The 27,693-nt window shown below is 57.5% G+C and overlaps 4 protein-coding genes across 7 annotated transcripts; all 4 read right to left on the bottom strand.

The window, feature by feature from the left end:
- Nucleotides 1-931: 931 nt before the first annotated feature.
- On the bottom strand, nt 932-5,995 carry HYAL2 (hyaluronidase 2). Of its 2 annotated transcripts, none has more exons than XM_066245370.1 (4): nt 5,873-5,995; nt 2,831-3,807; nt 2,259-2,348; nt 932-1,652 (listed from the first exon to the last, which is right to left on the bottom strand). In XM_066245370.1, the coding sequence occupies exons 2-4, from the start codon at nt 3,755-3,757 to the stop codon at nt 1,242-1,244; spliced, it is 1,428 nt and encodes a 475-aa protein (XP_066101467.1). In that variant the 5' UTR covers nt 3,758-3,807; nt 5,873-5,995; the 3' UTR covers nt 932-1,241. The 2 variants fall into 2 exon arrangements, with proteins under 2 accessions (XP_066101467.1, XP_066101466.1); XM_066245369.1 differs by lacking the exon at nt 5,873-5,995 and adding an exon at nt 4,645-5,017.
- Nucleotides 5,996-8,308: 2,313 nt separating this feature from the next.
- On the bottom strand, nt 8,309-11,295 carry TUSC2 (tumor suppressor 2, mitochondrial calcium regulator). Its single transcript, XM_066245495.1, has 3 exons — nt 11,016-11,295; nt 9,883-10,003; nt 8,309-9,715 (listed from the first exon to the last, which is right to left on the bottom strand). Exons 1-3 carry the CDS (start codon nt 11,159-11,161, stop codon nt 9,650-9,652), a joined length of 333 nt encoding a protein of 110 aa, XP_066101592.1. The 5' UTR covers nt 11,162-11,295; the 3' UTR covers nt 8,309-9,649.
- Nucleotides 11,296-12,465: 1,170 nt separating this feature from the next.
- On the bottom strand, nt 12,466-20,837 carry RASSF1 (Ras association domain family member 1). Of its 3 annotated transcripts, none has more exons than XM_066244792.1 (6): nt 20,504-20,837; nt 18,563-18,669; nt 14,804-14,908; nt 14,302-14,599; nt 14,068-14,183; nt 12,466-13,399 (listed from the first exon to the last, which is right to left on the bottom strand). In XM_066244792.1, the coding sequence occupies exons 1-6, from the start codon at nt 20,751-20,753 to the stop codon at nt 13,253-13,255; spliced, it is 1,023 nt and encodes a 340-aa protein (XP_066100889.1). In that variant the 5' UTR covers nt 20,754-20,837; the 3' UTR covers nt 12,466-13,252. The 3 variants fall into 3 exon arrangements, with proteins under 3 accessions (XP_066100889.1, XP_066100892.1, XP_066100891.1); XM_066244795.1 differs by lacking the exon at nt 20,504-20,837 and adding an exon at nt 19,170-19,191; XM_066244794.1 differs by lacking the exons at nt 18,563-18,669; nt 20,504-20,837 and adding an exon at nt 17,844-18,124.
- A 248-nt stretch (nt 20,838-21,085) lies between these two features.
- ZMYND10 (zinc finger MYND-type containing 10) lies at nt 21,086-27,581 on the bottom strand. The gene is made up of 13 exons (XM_066244608.1): nt 27,526-27,581; nt 27,075-27,173; nt 26,684-26,792; nt 23,610-23,726; nt 23,433-23,486; nt 23,186-23,323; nt 23,024-23,112; nt 22,836-22,936; nt 22,361-22,533; nt 21,981-22,106; nt 21,777-21,898; nt 21,540-21,665; nt 21,086-21,453 (listed from the first exon to the last, which is right to left on the bottom strand). The coding sequence occupies exons 2-13, from the start codon at nt 27,164-27,166 to the stop codon at nt 21,378-21,380; spliced, it is 1,323 nt and encodes a 440-aa protein (XP_066100705.1). The 5' UTR covers nt 27,167-27,173; nt 27,526-27,581; the 3' UTR covers nt 21,086-21,377.
- Nucleotides 27,582-27,693: the final 112 nt, after the last annotated feature.

The following is a 27,693-nucleotide window of genomic DNA, read 5'->3' as shown; positions in this document are numbered from 1 at the left end:
CCTGGTCGGCCCTCTTCATCACTGGACGGTTTCTTGAACCTGTCTCCCCAGAGCCAGTGTGTCCTAAGGGTAGGGCTGAGTCATCAGTGACTAGGACAGGTGTGGGTGGGACAGCTGAGGGATGAGGCAGGGACCCACCCAGGGTACCACCCTTCAGGAACAAGGGAGTAAAACAGGGCAAAGCGGGTCTGACTGCTCCAATGGCTACTTATCTCTCCTGGTATAGCAGGGGAACAGCCACGTTTTCCCGCTGGCAGAACAGGGCTGACCTTTGAGAATGTCTCTGCTCCCAGACTCTGGATACCTCCCCCTTGCCCCATCATGTGTCTGTAGTGGGACAGAGACCCAGTGAATTCTGGACCTCAGAATTCAGACCACAGTCCCCTGCTTGCCTACTCCAACCATCCTCAGGGGAGGGCTGTGACCCAGAGGGAGAGGTGTGCGTGGCTGGATGGAGTCCACTGCCCTTGGGAGCTGGGAGTGGAGGAGACGCCCTGGCCTGTGGGAACAGCAGGCAGAGGCGGTCTGGCTATTTGCCCAGCCAGGGAAGATCAAACATCCACCTCTCCCTCTCTCCCTGGGTGGGCAAGGCGAGGCGGCTGGCACTGGCCCAGCTGGGGGTGCAGGGGCCAGGAGGAGAGGGACAGTGAGTCCCATCCCTCACAGAAGGATGCATTCCAATCACTAAGGAGAAAGCAAGGGCCTGGGCTTTGGGGTGCCATGGAAGTCCCTCCACTCCTAGTGGCCCCTTGCTCCAGCAGGACAGCTGCAGAGTGGGCAGCTCCAGAGCCCTGGTCCTAGTAAACACATACACAGATAATAAATCCCTAGCAGAGAATTTCACAGGGACAGAGCTGGGCTCAAGTCTCACAGCAAACTCTGGGATCACACTCATATGTCCTGGCCCAGGTGTAGACAGTCCAAGCACACAAGCAGTTGTTTTATATTTAATTTACAAAAGAGACTCCAAAATAATAATAATAAACTATCCAGGAACGGGAGTAGGGTCCGGTCCTCCCTGGCCGTGGCCCTGCTCCTCTCTGGCAGGGACAGAAGGGGCCTCTCAGGGGACCGCCCCTCCCCCTTACAACAGGGGGGTGAGAGCTGGAGTGGATGCCCTACTGGGCATCCCAGGGGCTCTGCCCCCACCGGAATAATTTGTCCACCCCTTGCAGGTGCCTACATGCCTGGCAGAGCCCTGTGGCAGAGGCCAGCTTGCCTGGAGGCCAGGTGAAAGATCCCTACAAAGTCCAAGTGAGGGCTAGGGCTGCCGAAGCCAGCAGGCTAGTGAGCTGGGACCCAGCCCAGGCCTCACTGGCACCCCCAGCTGCCCGCCTATGGTCCCATTGGCATTGCTCGCCGCCCCAGCCTAAGTAGCACTGGCATTGAAAGTGCTTCTGCAGGTGGTCACGGTCGGCCCAGCTGAGCTCCCCCTCTGGTCGCAGCGGGGGCTCACCAGGCGCGTGGCTAGGCACTAGGCGGAAGCTGCTGGCACTGAGGTGAAGAAAGGTATTGGTGTTGGGGTCTCGGCGCACGCAGCGCCCGTGGCTGTGGCACTGGGCCCGGCTGCAGTACTGGGCAGCCCAGGACACATTGACGACATAGGGGATCAGCAGCCGCATTAGGTAGTCCTTGAGGTACTGGCAGGTCTCCTGTGGACAGAGGCCAGAAATCAGGGTCCACTGCTTCCTTCCAGACCCAGATGGAAACTTTGTGTCCCAGTGCAGTGACACACAGTTCTTTTACTGTGCACACATTTACATGCATGTGTGTGCTTGAGCCCACACTATTCCTGCTCCTATTGAGAAGGGGTAGAGGCTCTGCCTCAGGCGCTAGAGTGGCTCTGGTCGCAACATGGCGACGCCCAGGATGGGCAGAGCATCGCCCCCTGGTGGGCAGAGCGTCGCCCCTGGTGGGCGTGCCGGGTGGATCCCGGTCGGGCGCATGCGGGATTCTGTCTGACTGTCTCTCCCTGTTTCCAGCTTCAGAAAAATGAAAAAAAAAAAAAAAAAAAAAAAAAAGAGAAGGGGTAGAGGCAGAGACAGGAGTCCAGCAGGGCAGGCAGGGAAGGGTAGAACGCAATCGCTGTTCAGAACAGCACGTCCCCTTTCCTGGGAGCAGTGGAGGGGCCTTGTCTTCTCTGTTGGGACCAGGGATGTCTTGAGTGGGAGAGAGACAAGGGGACCAGCCTAGGTTTGCTCACCTTAAGGTTGGCATCCAAAAGCTGCAACTCTAACTCTGGTCGGGGTCTTACTTACCGTGCTGGTGGTGAAGCCTGCGTCGCCCCAGAGGATGACACCAGCGGCACCCAGGGCGGCACTCTCACCAATGGTGGAGATGAGATCCATCTGTGTGGCAAAGGGCTGGTCACTGGGAGGGGCCGACACCACAGGGGAGGAGGGCAGACAGGGTGGGCAGGCCCCAGCCTGTTCCGATTTGGTGACCCCCCTCCCAGCCCAGTCCTCCCCTTCTCATTCCCACGCAGAGGCCCCCTTCCACTTTCTCTGAAGTATTTAAGCCATTTCTACACCCTCACTGGGCTTCCGTTTCCCACACCAAAGGCCCACGTGAGCTTAGGTTGTATCTATCAAGGTAGACTCAAAGAATGCCTAAGCCCAAGCTCCTGCTCTGCCCTGGATTTGCTGGCAAGCTTTGGGGAAATTTCTCAGCATCTCTGGGCCTTAATTTTCTTATCCACAAAATGGAGATGATAATGCCACCTTTCAGGAGGTTACAGAGACTGAGCAGCTGTAGCACGGGGCAGGAGGCCCGCAGGTAACTCAGACCTGCAGTGGGTCCCGAAGCAGGCAGAACCCTGGCAAGCACATACCTCGCTAAGGCCTGTGAGTGTGCGGCTGTAGGTGGGCTGCGTAAAGACATAGACTGGGAGTGCATGGTTGGCGTGGTGGGTCCGAGCCACGCGAAGGGCCTCCTGAACACGGAAGCTGACGAAGTTGCGGCCATGCGTGGTGGAAGTGAGTGATTTGTTCAGGTAGACAGAGGGGAAGAGGGCCGTGCTCTCAGCCCATAGCCAGGCCAGCTGGTCGTTTCGGGAGACCTCCACATCGGGGCAGCGGCCTGTATAGGTCTCCCAGTTCTGTGCATAGTCGTGGTTGTAACAGTCGGGAAAGAGGTAGAAGCCCCAGAGGTGCTGAGGCCGAACGGCCTTGACAGAGCGCAGCGTGTCCAGCATGAACCGCCGAGCAGCGAATTCAAACTCGTACTGCGCCTGCTTGATGACACGGTCTGACGGCCAGTCGGGATGGCGGCTGGCCACCAACTGGCGTGACGACTGGCGGTACACATCCTTGTCCTGCCAGTTGCGCACCCACACAGGCCGCCAGTCCTCCCAGTCGATGACTGCCAGCCCTGCAGGCTCCTGTCTACGAATGTAGTGCTCCACACATTCCTGTAGCATCTTCTGGTGTGCTATTAAACTGACATTCTGTGGCACACCACCATGCACAGACCTCCCTGCAGAATCGAAGCGTGGATACAGGCCTAGCCGGTCCCGGTAAAAGATGGTGATGTTCTGGTTCACGAAACCCTCATTAGGCGACGCCTGCACATCGAAGGCTTTTTCCTCTAGGTCCAGTGGCACCTTGAGGCGTGGGCCGCAGTCTTGGGTGGGCACGGCCCATGCTACCACAAAGGGCCGGCCTGTGAAGATGGGTGGCGCTGTGGGCTTGAGCTCTGTGGCCCATGCCACCGCCAACACCAGGGCCAGTGTGACGGTGAGGCCCAGGCCTGCCCACATGCTGGGGGCTGCAGGAGGACGGTGTCACCTGCTTGGCACCAGTTCAGGAACTGAGGAATGGGTGGGAGAGAGCAAGTCAGTCTAGAGAACCCTGGAGGTGCCAACCCCAAACCCATCCATACTCCCAAAGCCTATGCTGTATGGGACACTGTGCCCAGAGCTGTTCAGGCCCTGTCACATTGCTGTAACAGGTCTGAGAGACCACAGGCCACAGAGGGGAGGCCAAGACATCCTGGGAACTCACTGCCAGGAGCACAGGATTCCTTCCTGGAGCAGGTGGCCTATGGCTGGGAAAGGACCTCTGTTAGGTCCGTGACCCCTCTGAGAACTGAACAAATTGAGCTACATATTCGCTACCTAGAGACACACACATGCCCGCATGCCATGCAGGACATCATTTCAGAGAGCCCAGAACCCGAGGCCCACTCTGTATCCAGTGAAGAACTCTTGGTTCAGGGAAACGACAGCATCTGGCTAAAGCAGGGCACAGCTCATGCAGTGGCTAGCAAGCTGGAACACAGCCGCGGAGCCGGGATCTGCATAGCACCCGCCTGGCAGAGGAGAGAAGCTGTCAGGACTTTGTCTAGACTGCAGACACTCTCCCAAGCTTGCTGGAGGCCCCGCGGGGACAAAGGGGCAGCGGACCTCCCACGGCGGCGCCGGCAGACCGGCCCTTCCTTCTACAGCCACCGGGAATGCGCGCGCCCGCCGCCAGGCGGGTCGGGGTAGAGCTCACTGCGCTTGGCCTTTGTGCTGGACCCCGCCTCCGCCCCGCACGTGGGGCCAGAGCCCGGCCTGGTGGGGTGGGGTCCCTGGGCCGCCTCCCTGGGGGTTTGGAATCCACCCCGTGGGGAGAGAGCCGCCAGGCTTGCACCGTCCGCTCTCACCTCGCGCAGGGTACTGCCGGGACCCGCGCCATAGCCACCGCCAGCCCTGGCACAGCCCAGCCCACTCCGACCGCTCGCCCAGGCACAGCCCCGGCTGGGCGCCTCTGCTGACTCCGCCCCTCTGCCCCCCGGCCGGAGGGCCCTTTAAGAATCCAGCGCGGAGGCGGGCTCTGGACAGGACTTGCAGCCGGGGCGGGAAGGGATTCCCTATTTTCGCTCCGCCAATTCCTCGTTTCGGGTCCCAGGGTCCCCAGATCCTCCTCCCAGGAACATGACCACGCATATGGCAATGTGAGGCGCCTCCGAATGGGGATTTCTTTTGGAGTCTCAGCGGCGAGCGCCAGTGAGCTCGAGATTTCCCCCCCACAGGTGCAGCGGATGGTACAGTCCTCCCCGTTCCGCGGCGCGGCCAGCCCCTTAAAGGGACAGCATAAAGTACGAGTATCCTGGAGGGAATAAAGGAGGTGGTGTTCCCCCACTCTGCCGTAAGGAGGCGCTGTGGGACGCCGAGGCCTTGGTTGGGGGCAGCTGCGGATCTGGCTTTGCACCTCTGAGCGTAGCCCCCAGCCCTGGGGCCCTTTTGTGTGGAAATGGGGACGGTGACCACAGCCAATGTCCAGCCTCCCAGGGCAGTAAACCTCTATAGGTCAGGGCTCCCCTCCCCCGTCCAGGTTCTGAAGGGGAGCCCCGCCCCCTGCTTGAAGGGTGCTGAGTGCCCGCCTCCTAGCCCTTTCTGGGCTGGGCCGAGGCAGTGGTTGTCTTGGCAACTTGAGCGGTGGGTCGCAGCTTGGCCCGCCGTCTGGGGGCCGGGTAGGCCACCGGGCTCAGTGGGTAGGTCACCCCCCTTCTCGCGACTTGCATCAGCGCTGGCCGGTCCCTGGGCTTTCGTCTCCTCCAGCTCAGTCTCGGGGGGTGTAGGGGGCTGTGTGGCCCTTCCTTTCAACCCTGATGGGCTGCCACCCTTGCAGAAGTAACTGGTGGGACCGCGAAGAACGCCAGCTTCCTCCGGGTATCCTGAACCCTCCCCCACCCCTACCCCCGCCACCCCAAGCCCCTTCTGTAGGGGAGCTGGACTGGGGCGAGACCTCCTTGCCTCTTTCCAGATCTGCTCCCCGAAGGGCCAGGTCTGCACCACCAGCCCATTCCCCCGCCTCAAGCCCGGGAGAAGGAGGGAGCGCTGCTGTGAGCGCACCTATGGGGATTGCAGACCAGTCTGCGCTCGGCTCACCTGTGTGGGACTCCGTCGACCCAGTAGGTTAGAGACCTCCCACCTTCTCGGGGAGAGCCTCTCCAGCCCAGCTACTCGCGCCAGCTGCTGCCTACTGGGCAGTCCGCCGGTGACTTGATAAACCTCATCCCCTCCCACTCGCTCCCGCCTCCCATCCCAACCCTTTCTCCTCACTTCCTGCTGCCCCTCCGAGAGGAAAAGGCCAGGAATGGCACGGGGGAAGAGACCGCCTTGACTCTATTTCCCTCCGGTATGATGTGAGGGATGGCTGTCATCCCCACCCCCCAGGAGGTCCTGGCCAGAGTGAACTGCGCCAGTGACAGGAAGGCTGTGGGACCCCACTCAGGTGCCATCCTCCCCATGCTGGCCGCTTTCTTAACACTGAAAGTTGTCTCAACTTTCCCTTGGAGTTGAGAGCCATCCTAAAATCCAGTAGCATTTGAGTGGAAGGGCCCCCGGTGATGGTGGTGGTGGTGGTTTGGGGAGACACTACTTGGGGGCTGGCTGGCTGATGGTTTCACCAAGCAGGTGATGAAGGGAAGGAGGGTGAAGGGTTAGGAGAAATTCCAGGAGCTGAGTCAATTATTTTCCACTGAGAGCGGAAGTGTCCCAAATGTGACGGAGTGGACAATAAGTTGATGTGTGTGACTGTGGGGGTGGAGTGGAGCAGGGGGTGGGAGGGTTCTGCAGGGTGCTCTCCTGCTGGACATCCCTGGGTGGGTTTCACTGAGACCCTGTGGAGCAGGGGTTTCTTACAACATGGGTGGGGAAAGGGGTATATTCCCATGGGAAGGAGGTCCCCATAATGTGGCTGGCACCAGGGAGGCTTCAGCAGGGTCCCAGCAAGATGGGGACAAATTTGCACACCCTCAAATCACTCTGAATCTCCTCTCCTCATTCCCTGCCTTTACCCTACCAGCCAACTTCCCTGATGCCCGGGGTCTCTTTCCTAACATAGGCTATGTAACATTGGGGGTCTTAGAGAGGTAAGCACATATCCTGGAGTCAGCCCCCGAGGACCAACGAGTCTAAGACATATACCCCCGGGCTGGCTCCACAAAGGACACTGGCTCTGGAAGCTTCACGGGTGGGGGCCCCTGGGGAAACAAAGACCAGGCCAGACTGTCCCAGGGCAAGGACACTTCCTCAGGCGGCCTGCAGGAAGGAAGTGAGCACAGCCCAGTGGGAGAGAATGGGGAAGCAGTGACCTGACCCCCATTGTTTCCAGCTTTGGGGTCAGCTGGGGCAGGCTCAGCACAGGGAGTTCTCCCATACTGGAATAGTGGTGATGGGAGAGGGGATGCCCTCTGGCATGGCAGAATCCTGTCCCTGGGGCAGTCAGGAGGCGTGACAGCAGAGGATGACGCAGCCTTATGCCTGGCATCTTATTGGGAAATGGGAAGATACACAAAGAACCGTTAAGTCCAGGCTGCATAGCGCGATCCTGCCCCGGACTTGACAATCTTAACCCTCCAAAAGACTAGCAGGCCAACCCCCCCGACTCGGAAGCTTGTGTGCTTGAATTCCCTTCTCCCTAACTGGGAGTTGGGCTGATGGCCAAGGGCTGGGCCTAGCAGTGGATGGGCCTCATAGCAGGCCCTGAGAAACATAGCTGAATGTCCACAAGCGGCAGGCTGCAGGTGAGGTGGCTGGTGGCAGCAGCACAGAAATACTGGGTGGCTGAGCTTTGCTGGAACAGAAGCCCCAAGCCCCGTTCTCCCTTTATTATCCAGTCAGCCGGGGGGTCAGGTGGGTTTGGGATTCAGAGCCTGGAAGTAGACCAAGGGAGTAGCGCACCCATCCGGCTGCTGTCCACCTAAGGCTGGGCCTTGAAGGTCCAGTGGTTCAAGCTGTGACCTCACACAGGGTTAACTGGCACTACTGGGGGCAGGACAGCTGCTCTAGGCCTACCTGAGGTCACACTCCCACCTCAGGTTAACAGGTGAGGCCAATCCCTAATGAAGCATCCCAAGGCATTTTAATTCCAGGGGTTCCCACCTATTGAACACAATAGACAAGTGAGTGGCACTCTATACTGAGGGGCCCTGTGGTGATGCCTGTGAATACACTGCCACCTACTGGTCATAGCTGGCATGGCTAGCCACAGGCTGGGTTCAAGCTTACCCTGGGATTTTCTGGAAGACAGGGGAAACAGAGTACTATGCCCAAGCCTGCCTACTGAGCACAGGTGTTGGTCTAGATCGGGGTAGTCAACCTTTTTATACCTACCGCCCACTTTTGTATCTCTGTTAGTAGTACAATTTTCTAACCGGCCACCGGTTCCACAGTTATGGTGAGTTATAAAGTAGGGAAGTAACTTTATAAAATTTATAAAGCAAAGTTACAGCAAGTTAAAGCATATAATAATAATTACTTACCAAGTACTTTATGTTGGATTTTCGCTAAGTTTGGCAGAATAAATCTTTATAAAACAACTTACTATAGTTAAATCTTTTTATTTATACTTTGGTTGCTCCACTATTGCCCACCGTGAAAGCTGGAACACCCACTAGTGGGTGGTAGGGACCAGGTTGACTACCACTGGGCTAGATGCTGGGTGTTACAGCCCCAGAGGATGTCACTCTTGGATGCAGGGTCTACAAATAATTTTATTGAAACCGAACAAAAAACACAACAGCCTTCTTGAATTGGGGGCCACCTTCCCCACATTTCCCACACTCTTGAAGCACAGAGCTTGCACAGTAAAGAATTAAAAAAAGAAAAGTCATTTTATGTAGAAATTAGATTCTGCCCATCATGGACTAGACTATTTGCAAACTTTCACATTTTAAATATTCCTTTTCCAGTTGTTCTTTCCTCTTTGTCCGCCCCAGGTGCTCCAGTCCTTTCCCCTGACTGATCCTGAAGGAATGGGCATACTGCAGTGGAAGGGGTGGTGGGCTCGGAGCTACTGGCACCACCCTCAGGGTGCTGTCCCACACCACAGGGTGGTGGATGGTCTTCTCCCAATGTCCGGGTGGGGGCTGGTGCAAAGGCAAGGGAGATTAGATGGAGAAGGTGGGTAAGGGCAACTCCCCGTAGGCACAGGCATCCATAGCCCTTCCTGATCCTATCCTATGCCCTCTCAACTGTGGGGAGGGGAAGGACAACATCTAGTTGCAGTGGGGAGGGTTCAGCCCAGTCCTGGGTAGAGGGAGAAGTCTCCTACATCAGTCCCTACTCCTATTAACAGCCAGGAAACTGTCCATCCATCTGGGGGTGGGAACACATGGCAGGTAGGAAGGAAGAATCAGGCTTGCGTTGCCCCCAGCCTCTGTCCAACAGAGGAGGAATCGAGGTAGCCAACGGCTGAAATGATCCAACAAAGGGGTAAAGGAAGTGAGGGAAAGGAAGTTCCCACGGTGTAGAGCTCCCACAGCCCAGGGGCTGGAGGAAGGCAGACTTTACTTGTAAAATGCTGTAGCCCCTAGGAGGGTTGCCCTAGGCAAGCTTGGAAGCAAGCAGGCCAGGCAAGGGCACAGGAACCACGCATTCCAGATAGGCATATGCCCTGCCATGCTCCTCGCAGGGATTGCTGGGGAAGGCAGGCTGGTAACTCCGCTATTAGCCCTCACTAGCCACCAGCCACTTCTTGTTTGCAGACAAACCAGTACCCAACCAACATTGCAGGGCTGCCCTGCTCACAGCTGAAGGTTCCAAGCCAGTGGAGTTTATTTAGGATTGTGGCTTTAGCCTACGTCCTCAATGGAAGCCACACCTTCAGCCTGAGGGTTTCTTGCTGAGGCAGGAGGTGCTTGGGTTTGCAATACCCCACGCTCACACCTCATACAGAATCACAGGGAAATCCACGTGGATGCGGGGGGGATCCAGCTTCACGATGCCCTGCCATGGAAACAGAGGCTAGTGAGGGTCATTTCAGTGCTCCTACTCCAGGAAGCCTTCCTGTTCCTCCCAGCTCCTCCCCCAAGAGCCTCCACCGCAACAGCAGACTATCTGGGTCGACCTTAAGACGCTCAACACAGGCTCTATGGCCACTGCAAAAGCCTCACCTGAGGAATCAGGTTCTTATGCACACGCCTCAGCTTGGCCCTCTTCTGCCCATTCTTGGTGACGATTGTCTCCTCATAAAATTCGTGAGCCAGATCACCATCCTCATCATAGAACATAGAGCTGTGTAGGAGAAGGGAAAGGCTGGGCTGGAGCCTCACACCTGGTCATGATAAACACCACAGACCACTGTGAAGTGTGCCCACACCCAAAAGGGGAGGAACAACCTTGGTGGGAGGGAGGGAAAATAATATGCCTGGAGAATCCCTTGCTGAAGATCTGGGGTCTGCTAGAAGGAAGTAAGGAGAGGGGTAGTGGCCAGTGTTACTGTCAGGCCCCCAAAGGAGAGGCTATACCAGAGCACATTGTCCAGGCAACCTAGGCCGGTTCATCACTGGTTTGTTCAGCAAGAACAGCCATTCCAGCATCAGGCTCCTTCCTTCACCCAGGACTTCTAGAGTGGGCAGGGTGGTGGCCTGAGCATGCTGGTCTCCAGAAGATACTGCTGGCCCAGGGCTAAAGCCTGAGGCAGCAGATGCATGAGCTAGGAGGGAGCCTACAGGGAAAGGGTGCATCCTCCCCTCCCACCCCAGGTGGCTGGTGCAGCCAAACTACCACTGTTGGGTCTCCCAAGTATCTATTGTACAACCATATCTCTAGTGTCAGTCCCCAGGGGACCACCAGGGCCAGGCCAATCTAAAGCTCCCATTTAGACCCTTGGGGAGAGGGGGGGAGGTCAGTGGTCCAGATCTAGAGAACATACCTGGGTGAGGGTCTCCCCTAGGCCCCATCCCCAATACTAGGGCCCAATCCTACTTTCCCCACACCCTACCCTCAGAGGTCCAACCTCACCACCGTGGGAATCTGTACCAGCCCAAACATTCTCCTTTCAGAGGCATCAGGGGAGAGGCCTGCCCAGAGACAAGCTACAGGCCCACTCTCTTCCTAGACCCTAAGAGCAGCCAGGCCTCCGGGAATCAACTGCCCAGTTTTCCGCATCCTTTGCTCCAAAGTGGGCCTGAAATATGGGAGTCGTCCTAGCTCGGGTGCAGGGGACACGGCGGCAGGAGCTACTAATGACGCGGGGCACCTGGTCGCCCGTCTGTCCTCCCCGGGGCGGACCCCGCGCCCTTACCCGCGGCGCGTGAATACGAAGGGGGGTACGACTCGGCCTCGCGGACGCACCAAAGCTTGCTCAGCGACCGCTGCCTCCGGGCCGCCGCCCCCCGCCGCCGAGGCGAAGGGCCACAGGCCCCGAGCTTTGGAGCCGCTGGCGCCCATGTCAGGGCCGCCTGCGCATGGCGGCCCCTGCGGCCCCTTTGCTTTCACAGGGCTGTCGGCGCCACCATGCCCTGCCCCGGCCTCGGCTCACAGATGCCGCCGCCGTCTTCCGTAGGCTCCGCTGTCTCCACGGAAACCTCATTTCCGCTTCCGCATGCTCCTCACGCTGCCCCTGATTGGCTGTTTTTCTCGTCGGTCCGCAGAGCAAGACCAATAGCCACCCTCAGATATTAGGCATCCCAGCATGCACTGAGAGAGTCAGGTCCCCGCAGGTCCCACTTTCCAGCTTGGACAGCTCCCACCCAGGGAAGCGGTGGGAAGTGCGGCTGTTGGCTGCATTGGCGTGCATGGAGGCTCCGACGTGCCCATTCCTGAGGTCAGGTACAGTGGGCTTGCCCACTCACCAAGGTTCCCCTAAACCAGCACTCTGGGGCTTGACCCCACGCCAGGCCGCACAGTGCCTGTTTGGCTTCATTCTATTCCCCCCGTTTTTGCGAGCACCACTGTGGCATGTGAGCCGAAACTATGGAAAATTGGCTGATTGTCATAGCCCAGTGGTCCCCAACCTTTTTTGGTCCATGGACCCGTTTAATGTCAGAAAATATTTTCACGGACCGACTTTTAGGGTAGGACGAATAAATGCACAAAATAAAATTATGCGACCGACGTAAAAACTGTGGTATTTTAAAATATAATCGTCAAACTTACGAGACAAGCGTCAAGAGTGAGTCTTAGATCTAACAGAGAAAATCTGGTCATTTTTAAAAAATAAAACATCGTTCAGACTTAAATAGAAATAAAATGGAAATAATGTAAGTTATTTATTCTTTCTCTGCAGACCCGTACCAAATGCCCCACGGACCGGTACCGGTCCACGGCCCGGGGGTTGGGGACCACTGATATAGCCATATTCAAGACCAAAAAATTAAAATTCCGTGTTCTTTCCAAACCCACCAGAAGGTATGCTTCATGAAGGGAAGAATTAACAGCTGTACTTTCGGTGCCATGAGCAGAGTGTCTGGTCCACAGCAGTGGGTCTATAAGAATTTGGTGGTGAAGCACATCCCACAGCTTGCGGGGGGCTGTGGTTTCCCTAAGCTTTAGCTGCAGCTGATTTCCCTTCCACCAAGACCTGAGCTCCAAGGTGCTGAGTGATGACTTACATATCTGTACCCCAAATCCTTCGCAAATTGGTTCCATAGTAACCTTAAAAAGGTGCTCTGTAAGCTTCTCCATCAGCCTTGGCAGCCATGGCATGAAGGGCAACCGGGGTGGAGGGCCCATAATCGAGTCCAAAAGCCAGAGATTCTTAAATCTTTATTCAGCCAAATTTTCTCAGGCCCCAGGCCCTGATGATGACTGTCACCCCCACCCCTTTCCCCACAGGAGGCATTCAGCTGAGGCCACAAAATTTTACATACATTCACACACATCATCAAAAATACCCAAAGTAAAGACCCTGGCTTATGATTGGCAAACAAGGCATGGACTGGGCCTGTGCCCACACTCACAGACCCCAGCCCAGGGACATCCTCCTTAGAAGAGGCACAAAGGCACTGTTGCTGCACTGTGAGCCAGCACTCCCTGACTCCAGGGTGTGTGTGCAGAAACGGGGCACTGGAGAGGAAAACCTAGACTCTTCCTCGATACCCTCCTTACATGAACACCCACCCTTGGCTCTGATAGGGCTGTCCTGAGACTCCATCCAAGACCCAAAACATACAAGCTTTCCTCATCCCTGCAAACATGACCCTATTCTGTTTGCTGGGTCTTCCATGATTCTTGTATCTGACACACAAATTAAGGAGACTTCTGTCTGCTCTACCCCTCCTGCAAGCCTGGGGAAGCTTCCTAGGGCAACCCTGGCCCGCCATGACTCAGTAGATGAACGGCAGAGGGTGCAGAGCCATGGTCTGCTACACCCACTGGTGGCCATAGGGGGCCAGCTCCTTCGCTGTTCTCTGGGTTCATTCCGCCAGCAAGAGAGGGCCTCCACGCACACTCATTCCTCAGGCCTCACGGACCCTGTCACACTCACACGGCACACCCTTGGTGCTGCCTACTCTCCTCCTTCCGCCCAGGGGTACAAGGTCACCCCAGGGGGCAAGCATGCAGGGCCTCCTGGATCTTCTGGCGGCAGTAGGAGTACTTCTGCAGGATCTGGCGGAGGTGCTCTTCTTCCTCCCGCTTCAGGATGCGCAGGAAGTTGTGTAGTTCAGGCATGCTGAAGGCATCCCACTGCAGGAAAGGCAGGTGACAAAGGCTGCAGCAGGCATGGCCAAGCCAGCAAGCCCTCCCCAGTGCATCATGGTCACACAACTATCAGATCCCATAGACCAGAGCATCATGGTCACACAACTACAATGTGGCTTTCCAATATCAGGCTCTTCCCTGAATAGTCAGTGCTAGGATTCCCACCATGTCTGTAGAAAAGATGGCTCCCACACAGTAGGGCAGTTATCTCACAGACAGGCAACCAAAACGATGTTCCCAGTTACCATGGACAGGTCATGCCGACACTCAGTCTAATCTCACGCCATGGACTGACTACCTTGGAGCCAGAAGGCTTCCAGGTAAAAAGTCTTCCTGCCTGAAGGGGATGCCTGTGTGGCTTTGATCTGGTCTGAGGTCACCAAACCATCAGATGGACTCCTGTATCCCCTGACTTTCCACATTGGGAAAGAGCAGAGCACCAAGACAGTTCTCCCTGGCTTCTTGAGACAGGCCCTAGACCTCGGCGTGAAGGGCCAAGAAGCCTTCACTGTAGCCACAAGGCTCACACAGACCTGGAGAGGCTTTGCAGGGCTTGTTCTTCAACCCTATTTCTTCTCCAAGCCTTATATTAGCTGCAAGCGATCAGCCCTACCCCGTGATAACCCAGAAACGAAGGAGGGCTGTGTACTCACGTTCACCTCCCCAGAATCATTCTCCTTCAGGACAAAGCTTAGGGCCTTCTCACTGGGCCCTGCCAGGAGTCTCAGCCGCAGGGGCTGCTCGTCATCTGACAGCTTTCGGAGGTACACTGAGGGACAGAGAGGGGAGGGGAGCGTTTGAATAGAGTTAGGCCCAGCCCCCAGCCCTGCATGCACAGCTGCATGCATGTACACCCTCACACGTGCGGGGTGAGGAGGGAAGCCCACCTTGGCCATGGCGCTCAGCCCGCTCAAAGAGCGCAAACTTGCGGGGGTCATCCACTACCAAGAACTTGCGCAGCAGGGCCTCGATGACCTCTCGTGCCCGTGTTCGAGACAACACATGCAGGTGCTTGACAGCATCCTTGGGCAGGTAGAAGGAGGTACGGCGCTTCACAGCTGTGCTCCGCCCTGGGCCCCGCCGGGCATCCTGCAAGGTGGGTGGCTTCTTGCTGGAGGGCACTGAGACAGGGCGCACCAACTTCAGTTGGACCTTGATAAAGCCTGTGTAGGAGCCGTCCTTATTCTGAAAAAGAGAAACAGAACTAGGACTAGGTTCCAGGTGAGAAGGAACAGATTTGGAACACTGCCAGTCCACATGGGGCTAGGCTGTGTGAATAAATCACTGCTTGGGCCCACCCAAGAATACCTCAGCTGTGACCCTTTGGGTATTAGGCACACAACTGGGTTCCTGCCACTCCCCACGCCCCTTCCCGGGCTGTCAACTCACCAGGCTCATGAAGAGATTGCTGTTGATCTGGCCATTGTACTCCTTGATCTTCTGCTCAATCTCAGCCTGAGAAAGATCAGGTGTCTCCCATTCCACAGGTTCATCCTGAAAGATGGGCCAGCATAGACCCTTAAGGAACCCATCCTGCTGCAATGCATATCACTGACTGAGAGGTGGGCCGTAGGCGGGCCACTCTGAGAAAGGGTCTGAGAAATGGGGTAGCCTTTGGAAACTGACAAAGCTCAAGCCTGATGAGAAGAACCCATCACCACTACTGGTTCTGCATGTTATGGATGGAGTCGGCAAAGGCAGAATCATTTGGCTACTCTCTGCCCCCTGACTGGGGACATGTCTGGGTGAGGCCCTAACGGTACCTTAAAACCAAGGCGACAGCCTGACCAAGTGGTGGCGCAGTGGATAGAGCATTGGACTGGGATGTGGAGGACCCAGGTTCGAGACCCCGAGGTCGCCAGCTTGAGCGGGGGCTCATCTGGTTTGAGCGGAAGCTCACGAGCTTGGACCCAAGGTCACTGGCTCAAGCAAGGGGTTACTCGGTCTGCTAAAGGCCCGCGGTCAAGACACATATGAGAAAGCAATCAATGAACAACTAAGGTGTTGCAATGCACAATGAAAAACTAATGATTGATGCTTCTCATCTCTCTCTGTTCCTGTCTGTCTGTCCCTATCTATCCCTCTGTCTCTCCCTCTTAAAAAAAAAAAAAAACCAAAAAAACCCCCAAGGCAACAGAGGTCATAAGGCCCCGAGGCCAGGCAAAGACAAAGGGTGCTAGGAAGGACTCTTGTTTACAGTAAAACTACCTCTCAACTAAACAACCTGATCCCAGCACTTAGTTTGGTGGTGTCAGTGTATGTCCTGGAGAAGGCAGCCTACTTTGCCACTCTGCCCTGGCAAAAGGCCATGGCCCACTGTAGGGTGAGAGGTGTGAGGACTGGTACAGACCAGGAGCCCAGCCAACAGTGGTCAGGAGGGTCAAGACGACCTCTACAACATTAAGAGCCCTTGGTAGAGAACTTGGGGCCAGCCCAGCATGTCTCACACATAGGGAGGAAACCACTGTGACATGCCACAATCTGATTTTGGCCTAGGCTGCAAGAAAGATAGCTTCAGGCCAGGTTCCAAATCTGCTGGAGATACACAGGTCGACTCCTGGTAGAGCCTGTCCCACAAATGCCAAGTAGGTAGGTTTCCATACCTCCCTGCTGTCTGGATATCAGCAGAGATTTTGGCTTACCAGTCAGGCCCTCCTCCACTCCCCCAGGAACTGGATTCTTATGGAGAAGGGGAGTATGAACCAGGGCAGTCAGGACAGTGAATGAACCTCCTACCAAATTCCTTGGTCCCACTGCATCTCAGACCCTCGTTGGAACGGGAGCATCACAGACAGCTGAGATTGCACCTGAGTAATGCTTTCTTCCACGTCCCAAGGGACTTCAGAAGGTCTCCTATAAAATAATCTTGTGCCCAGCTCTGAGCCCAGGACAGCCAAACTTCTCCCTGACTGCTGCTTTGGAGCCCTCTAACCATCTGACGGGGAAAGAAAGATGAGGGCACAGCCTTTTAACAGGATGCTCTTCACTTAGAACTGTTTTCAAGCACTGGTCCACCAGAGATTTCAGGCCAGACCACAAAAGAGTTAATCTCCCTGATGTTGTATGAAAAACACTGACTTAGAACCTGCTGCTAGCAGTTCAGCAGCCAGCCAGTGGGTGCTGCTGAGGACTAAAGTTGGGGCTCCCCCAAGTTTCCAAAGGTCTGATGGAGGACAGCACTGAGAAGTGAAAACCTGACCCTACAAATGCCAGGATGCGACGGATACTAGGCTTGGGAGGAAGGCTGAGCAGACTCCAGTGCCAGGGCAGGAAGGAATTCTGTCTACAGAACAGTGGGCACGTAGATGGCACTAACTTATTCCCCTTCCTGGTGATGGCTCTGAGCTCCAGCCTGGGAATGAGAAGACGTGCTCCTTGCTCTGGAATTCAGCAGCCCTGGACTGGGATGCTGTGTCTAACCAGCCCCTTTCCTTCGCCTGGTGTACCTCCCTCGGTATATTTACTCATTAAACAAGGGACTTGGAGGCCCTGCATTGTCCTACCAGGATTCTAGAGGAGGAAAACACTCTTTTTCTGTTTCTAAAGCTGCCCAGTAGAGGAGGATTCCAACAACCATCCCGGAGGGACGCACAGCAGGACCATGGAATTTCCTTTCTCCTGCTCCACAGTGACGGACGGCTTTATTTTATACACACATCAGAACACCCCAACCTCCTTTTTAACTGTATTGTGGTTTTCTCACCTTTCCACAGTGGAAAATGGGTTAGGCCTGAGGGCCAGAGACAGTGTCAAGGATTCACACTCAAACCTTGCTTGCAAGCTCTGGGCTGATGATGTGCTCCTTGATGCTCACAGTTCAAAACCGGGCTTCCTTCCTGTCTATTCCCATATTCCTTATTTCCAGATGCACTCCAATTTTAATATATGTGCTCCCAAGGCGAGCACTCCAGGGCCACCCCGTAGTGGGGATCAGAATCCCCCACATCCTGGCGGCTGGTGACAGGCAGGACCGGCAAAAGGTCGGAACTGCTGGCTCCCTCCAGGAGTGCACAGGGTGGGACGCAGACCTTCCCTCGCCTCTTTCCTAAAAACACGTCTCAGTTCCCGGCTAGGACTCCTCCCTCTCCACTTCCTCCTCCCTGTTTCCTCCCGGAGAGGGGGGAACACCCGGACGCGGAACCGAGTCCAGTGCAGACTGCGCAGTCGGCTTTAGTCATAGGTGGATAGATGCCCTTCCCTGGGCTGCCCCAAGCCGCGTAGGTGCTTCCCCGGGTTCAACCAGCCGGTGACAGAGATAGCAAGGCCTCGGCACCCAAGACGGACGCCGAGGGCCCGGCACATGGTTCCGCGGCCTGGCCCTGGGTCCACGGGAGCGCGGGGCTGCCCACAGACTACACGGACACTTACTGGGGAAGGGCGGGGTCCCAGTGGCCGCTCCCGGCCCGCCTCCCGCAGCCCCGGCCCCCACCTGGTCCCGGCGCGGCCGGCGCACCAGCGAGGTACGCGCGGTAAAGTACTGCTCGAGCTCCGAGTCGGAGTCCTCCTGGCTGCAGTAGCCACTGCTTGTCGTGCTGCTCCAGGTCATCTCGAAGGAAGGCGTCCCCGCGTCGGCCTCTCCCATCGCCGCGCCCGCCAGCCAGCTAGCTCACCGAGCCCGGTGCGCCGGTAGCCTCCAACCACCGCCCCAAGCGCGCGCGTCAGTGTGCGCGTGCGCTTGGGCCAGCGTCGGCGCAGCGACCGTTAACGCTGAAAGCCCGCGGGTGGGGTCTATCTAGCACTCGTCTCATTGGGGGAGGAACTTTCAGGGGCGGGGCCAACGCGCCTTGCCCCCGGGAATGATCTCATTGCCCAGGCAGCTCAGCTCCGCCCGCCCGCAGGCCCTACCTCCCGCAGGGAGCAAGTGGGAGCGTGTGCGCATGTGCCGCAGCGTGGCTGCAGGGCCGGATGCGGAAAGGTGCGGAACTTGCGCTGGCGCCGAGCCTGGGTGGTGGGGGCGGTTCGTGTAGAAGCAGCACACCCCGCACCCCTTGGAGCCCGCGCGTAGCTACCCCTTTGCGGCGGGGAATTCCGCTCTTAGAATGCACATTGCGCGCGTAACGCTCGGGCCCGCCCCAGGCTACGCCTGCGATGGGGCCCGTTCGTCTGCGCGTCCCCGCCTCGCCTGTACACCCCCGGCCCTGAACTCACCACGTTCGTGTCCCGCTCCAGCGCCGGTTCCCAGCCCAGGTCCCGGGGCCCGCAGCAGTCCAGGCAGACGAGCGCGCGGCAACGGTAGTGGCAGGTGAACTTGCAATCTGCAGAGAGGCCTGGCCGTGAGGCAGAGGGGCCCCAGCTCCTGCTCCGAGAAGCGTCCCAGGGACAGAAGAGAAGCCCCCAGGATGAAGGCCGTGGACCGCTGGGCTCTGTTGAATTATTTGAGGCGCCGCTAGCGCTTACTGCTACGCAGATTCTAGTGTTAGTCCTCCGGCGTCTCGAGACAAGCGGCAAGGCCTCGGGCAGTTAAGGATCCAGGCCTGCGTAACCGCTCTAGCGCCTACCGCAGAACTCACCCCTTCCGCATTGTCAGCCCCCTCCCTCCGCCCTTGAAAAGAGAAAAAGCAAAGTTTTAACACATGTACCCCTTTAGTTGTCATCTCTCTCGACTCCCCTCACGCCAAAATAGATCATCAGCTCTGGTCTACAAGCGCTCATTCTTCGCCTTCAGTCTCCCTACTCATTCCAGGCAGGTCTGCCCGGTCAGGGTTCTCGGCAACCTGCACGCAGCCGGATCTGGCGGTCCCTTCTTCATCCTCACCTCGCATCGTTTGATTCTGACCCGGTTTTCTCCTGCGTCCGGGCAGCTCCTGCTGAGCTCCTCCGGTTCTGTTTCAACGCCCAGATCTGACTGATGGTGGAGTGTCATGGAGGCTCAGTCTTCATCACTGCTCTGCTCCGTGTACACTCAACCCACCCCAGATCCGAGGCTTCCATCACTGACTTCCCCCGCAGATCCAATCCTGTGTGCCTATCTTAACTTGGATGTCTAATACACATTCCAACCCAACATGGCCAACATTTTACTTTTCTTCCACATCACTCTACCCTAGCCAGGGGTTCATTCACTTCAGCAAAATTTGCCATTATCCTTCCAAGTTGTTTGAGATAGAAAACCTCAGCTCATCCTTGACTCCTCCCTTGTTTGTGTCTCTCACACACCCAAATTGTCTGGTTTTTCATTTCCATGGCCACTTTATTTCTCGGGAACACTGCAGTGTCCCAGCCCTTGTTCATGATTTGTATTCTGTCACATCTCCTGTGTCCCCTCCCAGCTGAATTCAGGACAGACTCCTATACTGAATGAGAGGGTCTCCAAGTACACACAGACAGGCCTAAGACACCTTAAGTTCTGAAATGGGCCAGAGCAGTGATTTGCAACCCAGGCTGCACATTAGAAAGATGTTTTTAAAAGTCACCGATACACTCCAGTGATTAATTCAGCAGGTCTGAGGTAGGGTCCAGGCATATAGGCGTTTGGAGGGCTGTAAAAGCATTCCAAGTGATTCTAGCTCATAACCAATGGGAGAGCTGCCTCTCCTTGTGGAGGACAGGAGGACCTGGGGGGGGGTGTGTGTGTGGGTGACTGTGTTTCATGTTCTAACACCTGGTTGATCGACTGTGATAGGTATTTGCTATATGAAGACTCAACAAAGTTCCTGCTTGCAGGGGGCCCACCCTAGGCCCTAGCTTCTTTAGGCCCCCTTCTATAGGCGGGCAAATTTCCTCCGCCCCAGGGATTCTGGGAGGGGACATGGTGAGTTAGTCCTTGGGAAGGGGCTGGCCTGAAAATATGCGCTCAAGAGACTGGTAGGCATAAAGCTTTCTCCAGCCTTTAAGGCCCTTTAAAGATAAACAACTTAAAAGATCAGCACCTTGGTATTCATAGCAACTGCTTCTGCCCAGATGTACTTCAGACGCAGGTGCAGTGTGGCAAGAACATAAAACGTGCTCACACCTTCTCTGGTGGCGGGATAAAGGTAATGGTCCTCAGTGATGTCCCAGCCTACCCCTCCGTCGCAACTTGCCCCGCAGCGACTGTGGTGCCCCTTGACCACCCGTTGGCTCTCGCCAGTGCGTGGGGCCACTACTCACGCGCGCACTGCAGGCCCTTGCGCACGACGCCCCAGATGAAGTCGCCGCAGAGGTCGCACCACGTGTGCGTGGTGGGCCCCGCAGGCTGGAAGCGGTGGCCGCGGCCCGGGACCGGCTGCCTGGCTGGGTTGCGCGCTGTGCCCGGCGCGATGCGCAGCGCGTTGGCGCGCTCCAGTCGGGTGCGACCCGGGCCAGCGCGCCGCGCGGGCGCCAGTTCCCGCAGCTCAATGAGCTCAGGTTCAGCGGACATGGCCCAGTCGGGCCCGGGCTCCAGCCGGCTCTGGGAGCGAGTGATCGTGGGGCGGGCGGGACAGTTGGGCGGGCCCCGATGCAGCGCCGCCCCGGAGATCCAGGCAGAGCTGCGGGGGACTGCTGCGGCGAGCCGCGCAATGGAAACCTAGGCGCTCGGGCTGTGCCGACCCGCAGGCGGAGTGTGGCAGAGGGGGCAGCTGCGGGGGACCGCTCTCGGAGTCCCCGCCCTCCCTTTCCTTCCCTCCCTTCATCCCGAGAGCAACTCCCCACCCCCTTGCGACGACGAGTGCAAAGGGCCACGCGGAGACAGGCGAGTTTCTGGAGGCCAGCTTTACAGTGCAAGAGGAAGAAGGTCCCCACATCCGGCCCTTGCCCCCCAGCCCCCCTCCAAGGAAAGCCTCCTGGCCCAGCTGAGGCAGCACCCTAGGCCTCCCCGCTGGGTGGGGCAGGAAGCGGGGAGCCGCTGCTGGGGAAGAGGGGACAGCAGTTCCACCCCATCTGCTCTCCTCGCCACCTGGGAGGCTAGGGCTCTTGCAGAGAACAGGCTGAAATTCTGAGGTTCAGGGGCACACTCTGCCTGGGTGGTACGGCATTGGTGGTCGGCCCTCTGCCGCTGCAGCCATCACTTAGCTCTATCCCCCTGGGCTGCCAGGACACAAGTCTTTCCATGCTTCTTCCAGTGCTTGACTTGGCACTCCCTGCAGGCAAGTGAGCCAGTGAGGATGCAGTGCTCCTGGGGGTGCGGGAGTGGGGCTCAGGGGCCCAAGTCTTGGGATCCCCTCACCTGCAGCAGTACCACTCGTTTTGGCATCGTGAGCAGCGTTTGAAGGCCTCTGCGCCGCAGTAGGCACAGCGGGGTCGGTCTGGAGCCACTGCCTCCAGCACATCCAGCCTGTAGGTCTCAGCCCACCTGGGAAGAGGAGCAGGGCCACCTGGCTGGGCCTGGTGGGTGGGGGCCCAGGAGCAGCCCCGCCCCCGTCCATGCCTTCTGCATGCTGTCTGCCATCTTGGTAGGCCTCACCTCTGTGCCTGCAGCCGTAGGTCCTGCTCCGAGGGGCTGAACACATGGAGTAGCTGGTGCTTGGCTATAGCCAGCCACTTGCCTTTGCCCTCTCGTTCCAGCCGCCCCCAGATTTCTGGGATCTGGGGAAGAGAAGTGGAGAGAGGCAGGGAGGAGGCGGCAAAGTGGGCAGTGCTCCTGAGCAAATGACTTTCTAGTGCCTACCTGTTCAAACACCAGGTCCTTCTTAGGGGGCTGGGGTTCAGCCAGGGCCAGGTGGGCCAGGAAGCCCTTTAGGTCTGCCAGGTTGGGCAGCTGGTCGAGCAGTGTGTCTGTTAGGAAGGCCTGAAGCTGCAATGGTGTCCGGAGGGGGAGGCCGATGTGAAATGGTGCTGACGAGAGGGCCACGGAACAGAGAGGGCCTGGGCTGGGCTGGGCGGGGGGTGGCTTTGGGGCCCATGTCCCCCTAACTGCTCTGTCACCTGAGGCCCAAGGTCTGGAAACAGGAGGGGGCTGAAGTGGGCGGGTCAAGACAAACACAGGGATGGGGCAGGCACAGTGCCAGGGCTGTGGGCTGTGGGCGTGGTGTGGGAAAGCTTTCCCACCTTGAGCAGCTGGCCTTTGGCAAAGCTTGTGAGGCAGTAGCGGGCCCGGGCCTCAGGGCTCAGCAGCAGGTTGTACAGGGCAATCCACACTTGCCCGTCTAACTTGCTCAGCTTTTGCTGCTCTGCGGGTGCCACTGTCTGCCAACGGCCCCCCTCAAAGTGCTGCAGCTTGCCTGGGGAGAGGAACCAGCAGACTGGGTACAGGCGTTGCATGCTTTCTGAGTGAGCCAGCTGCATGGGCAGGGCAACTGACCATTGATTGCCCTGGGAACAGAGCTTGCCCAGGCTATGGTGCTGCTCACTCCAGAGCACGGTGAGTCATTGGTAGGAGACACAAAGGCCCTGCCTGGTGCAGAAGCCGGGTCTAGGCCCACACCGGGTAAGTCATCCTTGTATGCTCTGTGGGCTAGGGGGCAGAGTGTGTCTGCCTGTGTGCAAGGTGCCCACCCCTGTCGGTCCCAGAGGACGTCCTTACCGCTGTCCCCCCGGTGCCAGGGGCTGTGCTCCAGCAGCTCCACCAGAAGGCAGGGCAGGTTGTGGGTGCTGAGCATGCGGCTCAGGGTGCTCAGGGAAAGGCTGGGGGGGGGGTGGAGAGAGGTGAGCAGAGAGGACAGGCCCAGGCTCCCCCTTCCACCGCAGGTCCCGGCGGGCAGGGCGGCCCACCTGTCCACGCTGTCGGTGATGTAGCGGAGCACTGAGAGTGCCTTCAGTGCGATCTCAAATTCCATCAGCTCCGCCTGCTTCTGCAGCTCCTGGGGGACACGGGCTCTCAGGCCGGGGTGGGGGCCGGGCCTACCCCTTTCCCCACCAGGACCCTCGGCCCACCTGCATGGGGCTGCTGTACTGGGACTCCTTTCCGTCAGGGGCGCCACCATGGCCACCCCGGGCCACCAGCAGAGTCAGTTTGCGGTGGCAGTAGTCCACCAGGTCCAGGACAGTGTCCTCTGCCGACTCACACACCTCCTGGGCGCAGACAGAGGGGAGACGCTCTCTGAGCCCGTTCCTCAGACACACCCCCTTGCCCCCAGGCCGTGGCACGGGGCAGTAGCCAGTGGCAGGACTGGAGCCTCACCTTATGGAAGAACACAGTCTCCAGGAGATTGATGATGGAAGCCTCATGGTGTATCTGGCAGATAAAGAGGAGGACAGAGTCGGGGGCTGCTGCTGGAGGGTTAGGGGCTCCCGGCTCCCTTCTCTCATGCAGGGCCCTCCGACGGGTGGGCAGAGTGTGAGCCAGGGGCTAGCTCACCACCATGTAGATGGGAAATGTGTTCTGGGGCTTGAAGTCCTCCAGCCTGCACAGCACAGGGAACACCTTCTGCTTCCACATCTCCACGGCGATCAGCTCCCCCACCAGCGTCGGGATCTTCGTGGGGAGGGGAAGGGACAGGCATGCGGTGGGCCTGCAGCGGGCCTGCAGCCCTCTCATCCTGGGCTCAGCCTAGCCCAGGTTTCCTCAAACTCCCCTGGGCCCCTAGACTCTCCTGTGCCCCGTGAGTACCTTCCTGGCCCTTCTCCTGCACCCTGACCATTTTCAGCTGCCCTGATATCACTGTGGGGCCGTCCCCCAGGCTTCCTGGGACTGGTCCCTGCCTTGCCTCCCCTGTGCACGTGCCCTCGCCTCCTGTACCATTCAGGTGGCTCTTGGGCCAGCCCTCCTGCTCATGCCTTCCCTCTTGTTCCTGTCATCCTACATCCACGCTCGTGTGTGCCTTGGCCTCACTCTCCCCAGGACCCTTCAAAGGGCCCTACTCCTGCTCCACAACCTAGCAGGGGCTCTACCTTTTCCTGCAGAGAAACCCTTTTCAAGTGGTATCTCAGGTCAGCTGCTGGTGCCACCTCCTGGCTCATGTTCCAACCAAACCAATCCTAGTTTCTAATGCCCTCTTTCCCTCCTTCCATGCCAGAGTCCCACCCCCACTGCAGTGGGGACCCCCTCCACCCAACAGTCTATTCATTTTTTTAATTGTTGATTTATTTTGAGAGAGAGAGAGAGAGAGAGAGAGAAAGGGGGAGGAACAGGAAGCACCAACTCATAGTAGTTGCTTCTTGCATGTGCCTTGACTGGGCAAGCCCGGGGTTTTGAACTGGCGACCTCAGTGTTCCAGGTTGATCTTTAGCCACTGCGCCACCGCAGGTCAGGAGCAGACTTTAGAACGTGGGCCCTTCCTCTGCAGTCTAGGCCAGGGGGAGTCAACCTTTTTATACCCACCACCCACTTCTGTATCTCTGTTAGTAGTAACATTTCTAACTGCCCACCAGTTCCACAGTAATGGTGATTTATAAAGTAGGGAAGTAACTTTACTTTATAAAATTTATAAAGCAGAGTTACAGCAAATTAAAGTAGATAATAATAATTACTTACCAAGTACTTTATGTTGGATTTTCGCTAAGTTTGGCAGAATAAATCTTTTTTAAAAATTTTAATTTAATTCAATTTTTTTTACAGAGACAGGAGTCAGAGTGAGGGATAGACAGGGACAGACAGACAGGAACGGAGAGATGAGAAGCATCAATCATTAGTTTTTTGTTGTGCATTGTGACACCTTAGTAATTGTTCAGTGATTGCTTTCTCATATGTGCCTTGATTGCAGGCTTTCAGCAGACCGAGTGACCCCTTGCTTGAGCCAGCGACCTTGGGTCCAAGCTGTTGAATTTTTTTTTTTTGCATTTTTCCGAAGCTGGAAATGGGGAGGCAGTCAGACAGACTCCCGCATGCGCCTGACCGGGATCCACCCAGCACGCCCACCAGGGGGTGATGCTTTGCCCCTCTGGGGTGTCGCTCTGCCGCAATCAGAGCCACTCTAGCGCCTGAGGCAGAGGCCACAGAGCCATCCTCAGCGCCTGGGCCAACTTGCTCCAATGGAGCCTCGGCTGCGGGAGGCTAAGAGAGAGAGACAGAGGTAGGAGAGGGGGAGGGGTGGAGAAGCAGATGGGCACTTCTCCTGTGTGTCCTGGCCGGGAATTGAACCCAGGACTCCTGCACACCAGGCCGACACTCTACCACTGAGCCAACCAGCCAGGGCCCAAGCTGTTGAATTTTTGCTCAAACCAGATGAGCCCACGCTCAAGCTGGCGACCTCGGGGGTGTCGAACCTGGGTCTTCCACATCCCAGTCTGACGCTGTATCCACTGCGCCACTGCCTGGTCAGGCGGCAGAATAAATCTTATATTTATTTATTTATTTATTTATTTATTTATTTTGTATTTTTCTGAAGCTGGAAATGGGGAGGCAGTCAGACAGACTCCTGCATGCACCCGACCGGGATCCACCCGGCACGCCCACCAGGGGGCGATGCTCTGCCCATCTGGGTGGGGCGTTGCTCTGTCGCGACCAGAGCCACTCTAGCGCCTGGGGCAGAGGCCAAGGAGCCATCCCCAGGGTCCCGGCCATCTTTTGCTCCAATGGAGCCTCGGCTGCGGGAGGGGAAGAGAGAGACAGAGAGGAAGGAGAGGGGCAGGGGTGGAGAAGCAGATGGGCGCTTCTCCTATGTGCCCTGGCCGGGAATCGAATCCAGGGCTCCTGCACGCCAGGCTGACTCTCTACCACTGAGCAAACCGGCCAGTGCCTCAGAATAAATTTTTTTTTCTTCTGAAGCTGGAAAGGGGAGAGACAGTCAGACAGACTCCCGCATGCGCCTGACCGGGATCCACCCGGCACGCCCACCAGGGGCGATGCTCTGCCCACCAGGGGGCGATGTTCTGCCCCTCCCGGGCGTCGCTCTGCCGCGACCAGAGCCACTCTAGCGCATGGGGCAGAGGCCAAGGAGCCATCCCCAGCGCCCGGGCCATCTTTGCTCCAATGGAGCCTTGGCTGCGGGAGGGGAAGAGAGAGACAGAGAGGAAGGAGGGGGTGGGGGTGGAGAAGCAAATGGGCGCTTCTCCTATGTGCCCTGGCCAGGAATTGAACCCAGGTCCCCCGCATGCCAGGCGGACGCTCTACCGCTGAGCCAACCGGCCAGGGTCCTCAGAATAAATCTTTATAAAACAACTTACTATAGTTAAATCTTTCTTCTTATACTTTGGTTGCTCCTCTACTGCCCACCATGAAAGCTGGAACACCCACTAGTGGGCGGTGGGGACCAGGTTGACTACCACTGGTCTAGGCTGTTATAGGATCCATGATTATTTCCCTAATCAACCCATGCCCTGCACCTGGTGTGGCATGCCAGAGTCGTGTCCAATAGGGGTGGCAAAATCAAACGTGTAACCTCCTCTTCCCGTGCGGAGAACAGGTATACCCGCTGGAGGGAAGAACAGATGCCCAAGGCGCTCCTGAGGCATACAGTGGTGGGGTGGGGGTGAGTGTGGACCCCAGAGTACCTTCCCATGGGTGACCAGCAGCTCCTGGATGGGCTCCCCCTCGCTGGCTGTGGCATCAAGGATGGCCTGCATGTTCAGCTTCTCCAGGTTCTCATGTTGCTGGTTCCACCTGCCCCAGAGGGTATGTGTGTGTGTGTGTGTGTGTGTGCGCGCGCGCGCGCGAGCGAGCGCACTGGGGTGCACATGTGTGCAGGAGGAGTCAAGTGTAAGCTGTCCCATTGGAACCTAACCTGATCCTGAGGGCCCAGAGTGGGCTCAAGATCGTATACCCCAATCTTGGAAAGCTTCACCCTCCACACTGGGCAACCCCTCCCCCAATGCCGGAACTCCTCCCCCTCTTCAAAGGGCTCTGACCCCATAGCTTCACCTGACCCTTGATCAGGTGCCTTACCCTCTGGAGCCCGTCTCGAGCAGCGGGAAGTTGCGGAGTCCCCGCACAAGCACGTCAGCCTCCCCGGGCAGCAGCAGCTCCAGTTCGCTCATGTCGGGGCTGGGGACAGAGAAGGCGGGATTCAGCGGACTCCACTGCCCGCGCTGAGGTGCAGGAAGTCGGGGACTAGACAGTTGCTGAGCAGTTGGGGCGCGTGGGTCTCGCTGCCATGGATACCGCTAGCCCGAGTCTGCGCATTGCGGCGCAGGGTCCTCACTGCCCCGCCCGCCCGCCTATTCGGACTCCTGGAGCTTTCTCCTTCATAACCGGCTGTTAATCACGGGTGTCCCGAGTGCCAGACTCCTGTGGCCTAGGCTCCCTCCTCGGACGGATGTCAAGTCGGCCCACCCCACACCTGGTCTCACGCAGTTGCTCCACGCTAGACCACACCGAGTTTCGCGCCCAGCTCCACCTGTTGGCTGGGCCCCGAAATACTGCGCAGGGCCCACAACTTCTCTCCACCCTAGTCCAGACCGCCATCACCTCGCATGAGGTCACTGCTGAGCCTTTTCACTGGACCCATTTCCACTCCTGACCCCCCCCCCCCCCATGAGCAGTCAGGAGTCTCTTAAAGGTGTAT

Source organism: Saccopteryx bilineata, chromosome 10, assembly GCF_036850765.1.
Source record: "Saccopteryx bilineata isolate mSacBil1 chromosome 10, mSacBil1_pri_phased_curated, whole genome shotgun sequence".
Lineage (NCBI taxonomy): Eukaryota > Metazoa > Chordata > Mammalia > Chiroptera > Emballonuridae > Saccopteryx > Saccopteryx bilineata.
This window is presented reverse-complemented; position numbering and strand designations above follow the sequence as displayed.

Bases quoted from the DNA above. Each gene is read 5' to 3' on its own strand.
- ZMYND10 (XM_066244608.1), bottom strand. From the start codon at position 27,166: ATGAGCGAACTGGAGCTGCTGCTGCCCGGGGAGGCTGACGTGCTTGTG. The intron at 22,937-23,023 runs GTGGGCCGCCCT...CCCCCCCCCCAG, and splicing joins ATCACCGACAGCGTGGACAG to CCTTTCCCTGAGCACCCTGA. The intron at 21,666-21,776 runs GTGAGGCCTACC...TCCTCTTCCCAG, and splicing joins CTACGGCTGCAGGCACAGAG to GTGGGCTGAGACCTACAGGC.
- HYAL2 (XM_066245370.1), bottom strand. From the start codon at position 3,757: ATGTGGGCAGGCCTGGGCCTCACCGTCACACTGGCCCTGGTGTTGGCG. The intron at 2,349-2,830 runs GTATGTGCTTGC...TTTGCCACACAG, and splicing joins CACTCACAGGCCTTAGCGAG to ATGGATCTCATCTCCACCAT. The intron at 1,653-2,258 runs GTAAGTAAGACC...CTCTGTCCACAG, and splicing joins CAGGCTTCACCACCAGCACG to GAGACCTGCCAGTACCTCAA.
- RASSF1 (XM_066244792.1), bottom strand. From the start codon at position 20,753: ATGTCCGCTGAACCTGAGCTCATTGAGCTGCGGGAACTGGCGCCCGCG. The intron at 14,600-14,803 runs GTGAGTTGACAG...TCTCTTTTTCAG, and splicing joins GCAATCTCTTCATGAGCCTG to AATAAGGACGGCTCCTACAC. The intron at 14,184-14,301 runs GTGGGCTTCCCT...TCTGTCCCTCAG, and splicing joins GGCTGAGCGCCATGGCCAAG to TGTACCTCCGAAAGCTGTCA.
- TUSC2 (XM_066245495.1), bottom strand. From the start codon at position 11,161: ATGGGCGCCAGCGGCTCCAAAGCTCGGGGCCTGTGGCCCTTCGCCTCG. The intron at 10,004-11,015 runs GTAAGGGCGCGG...TCTCCTACACAG, and splicing joins TTCGTATTCACGCGCCGCGG to CTCTATGTTCTATGATGAGG. The intron at 9,716-9,882 runs GTGAGGCTTTTG...TTTCCATGGCAG, and splicing joins ATAAGAACCTGATTCCTCAG to GGCATCGTGAAGCTGGATCC.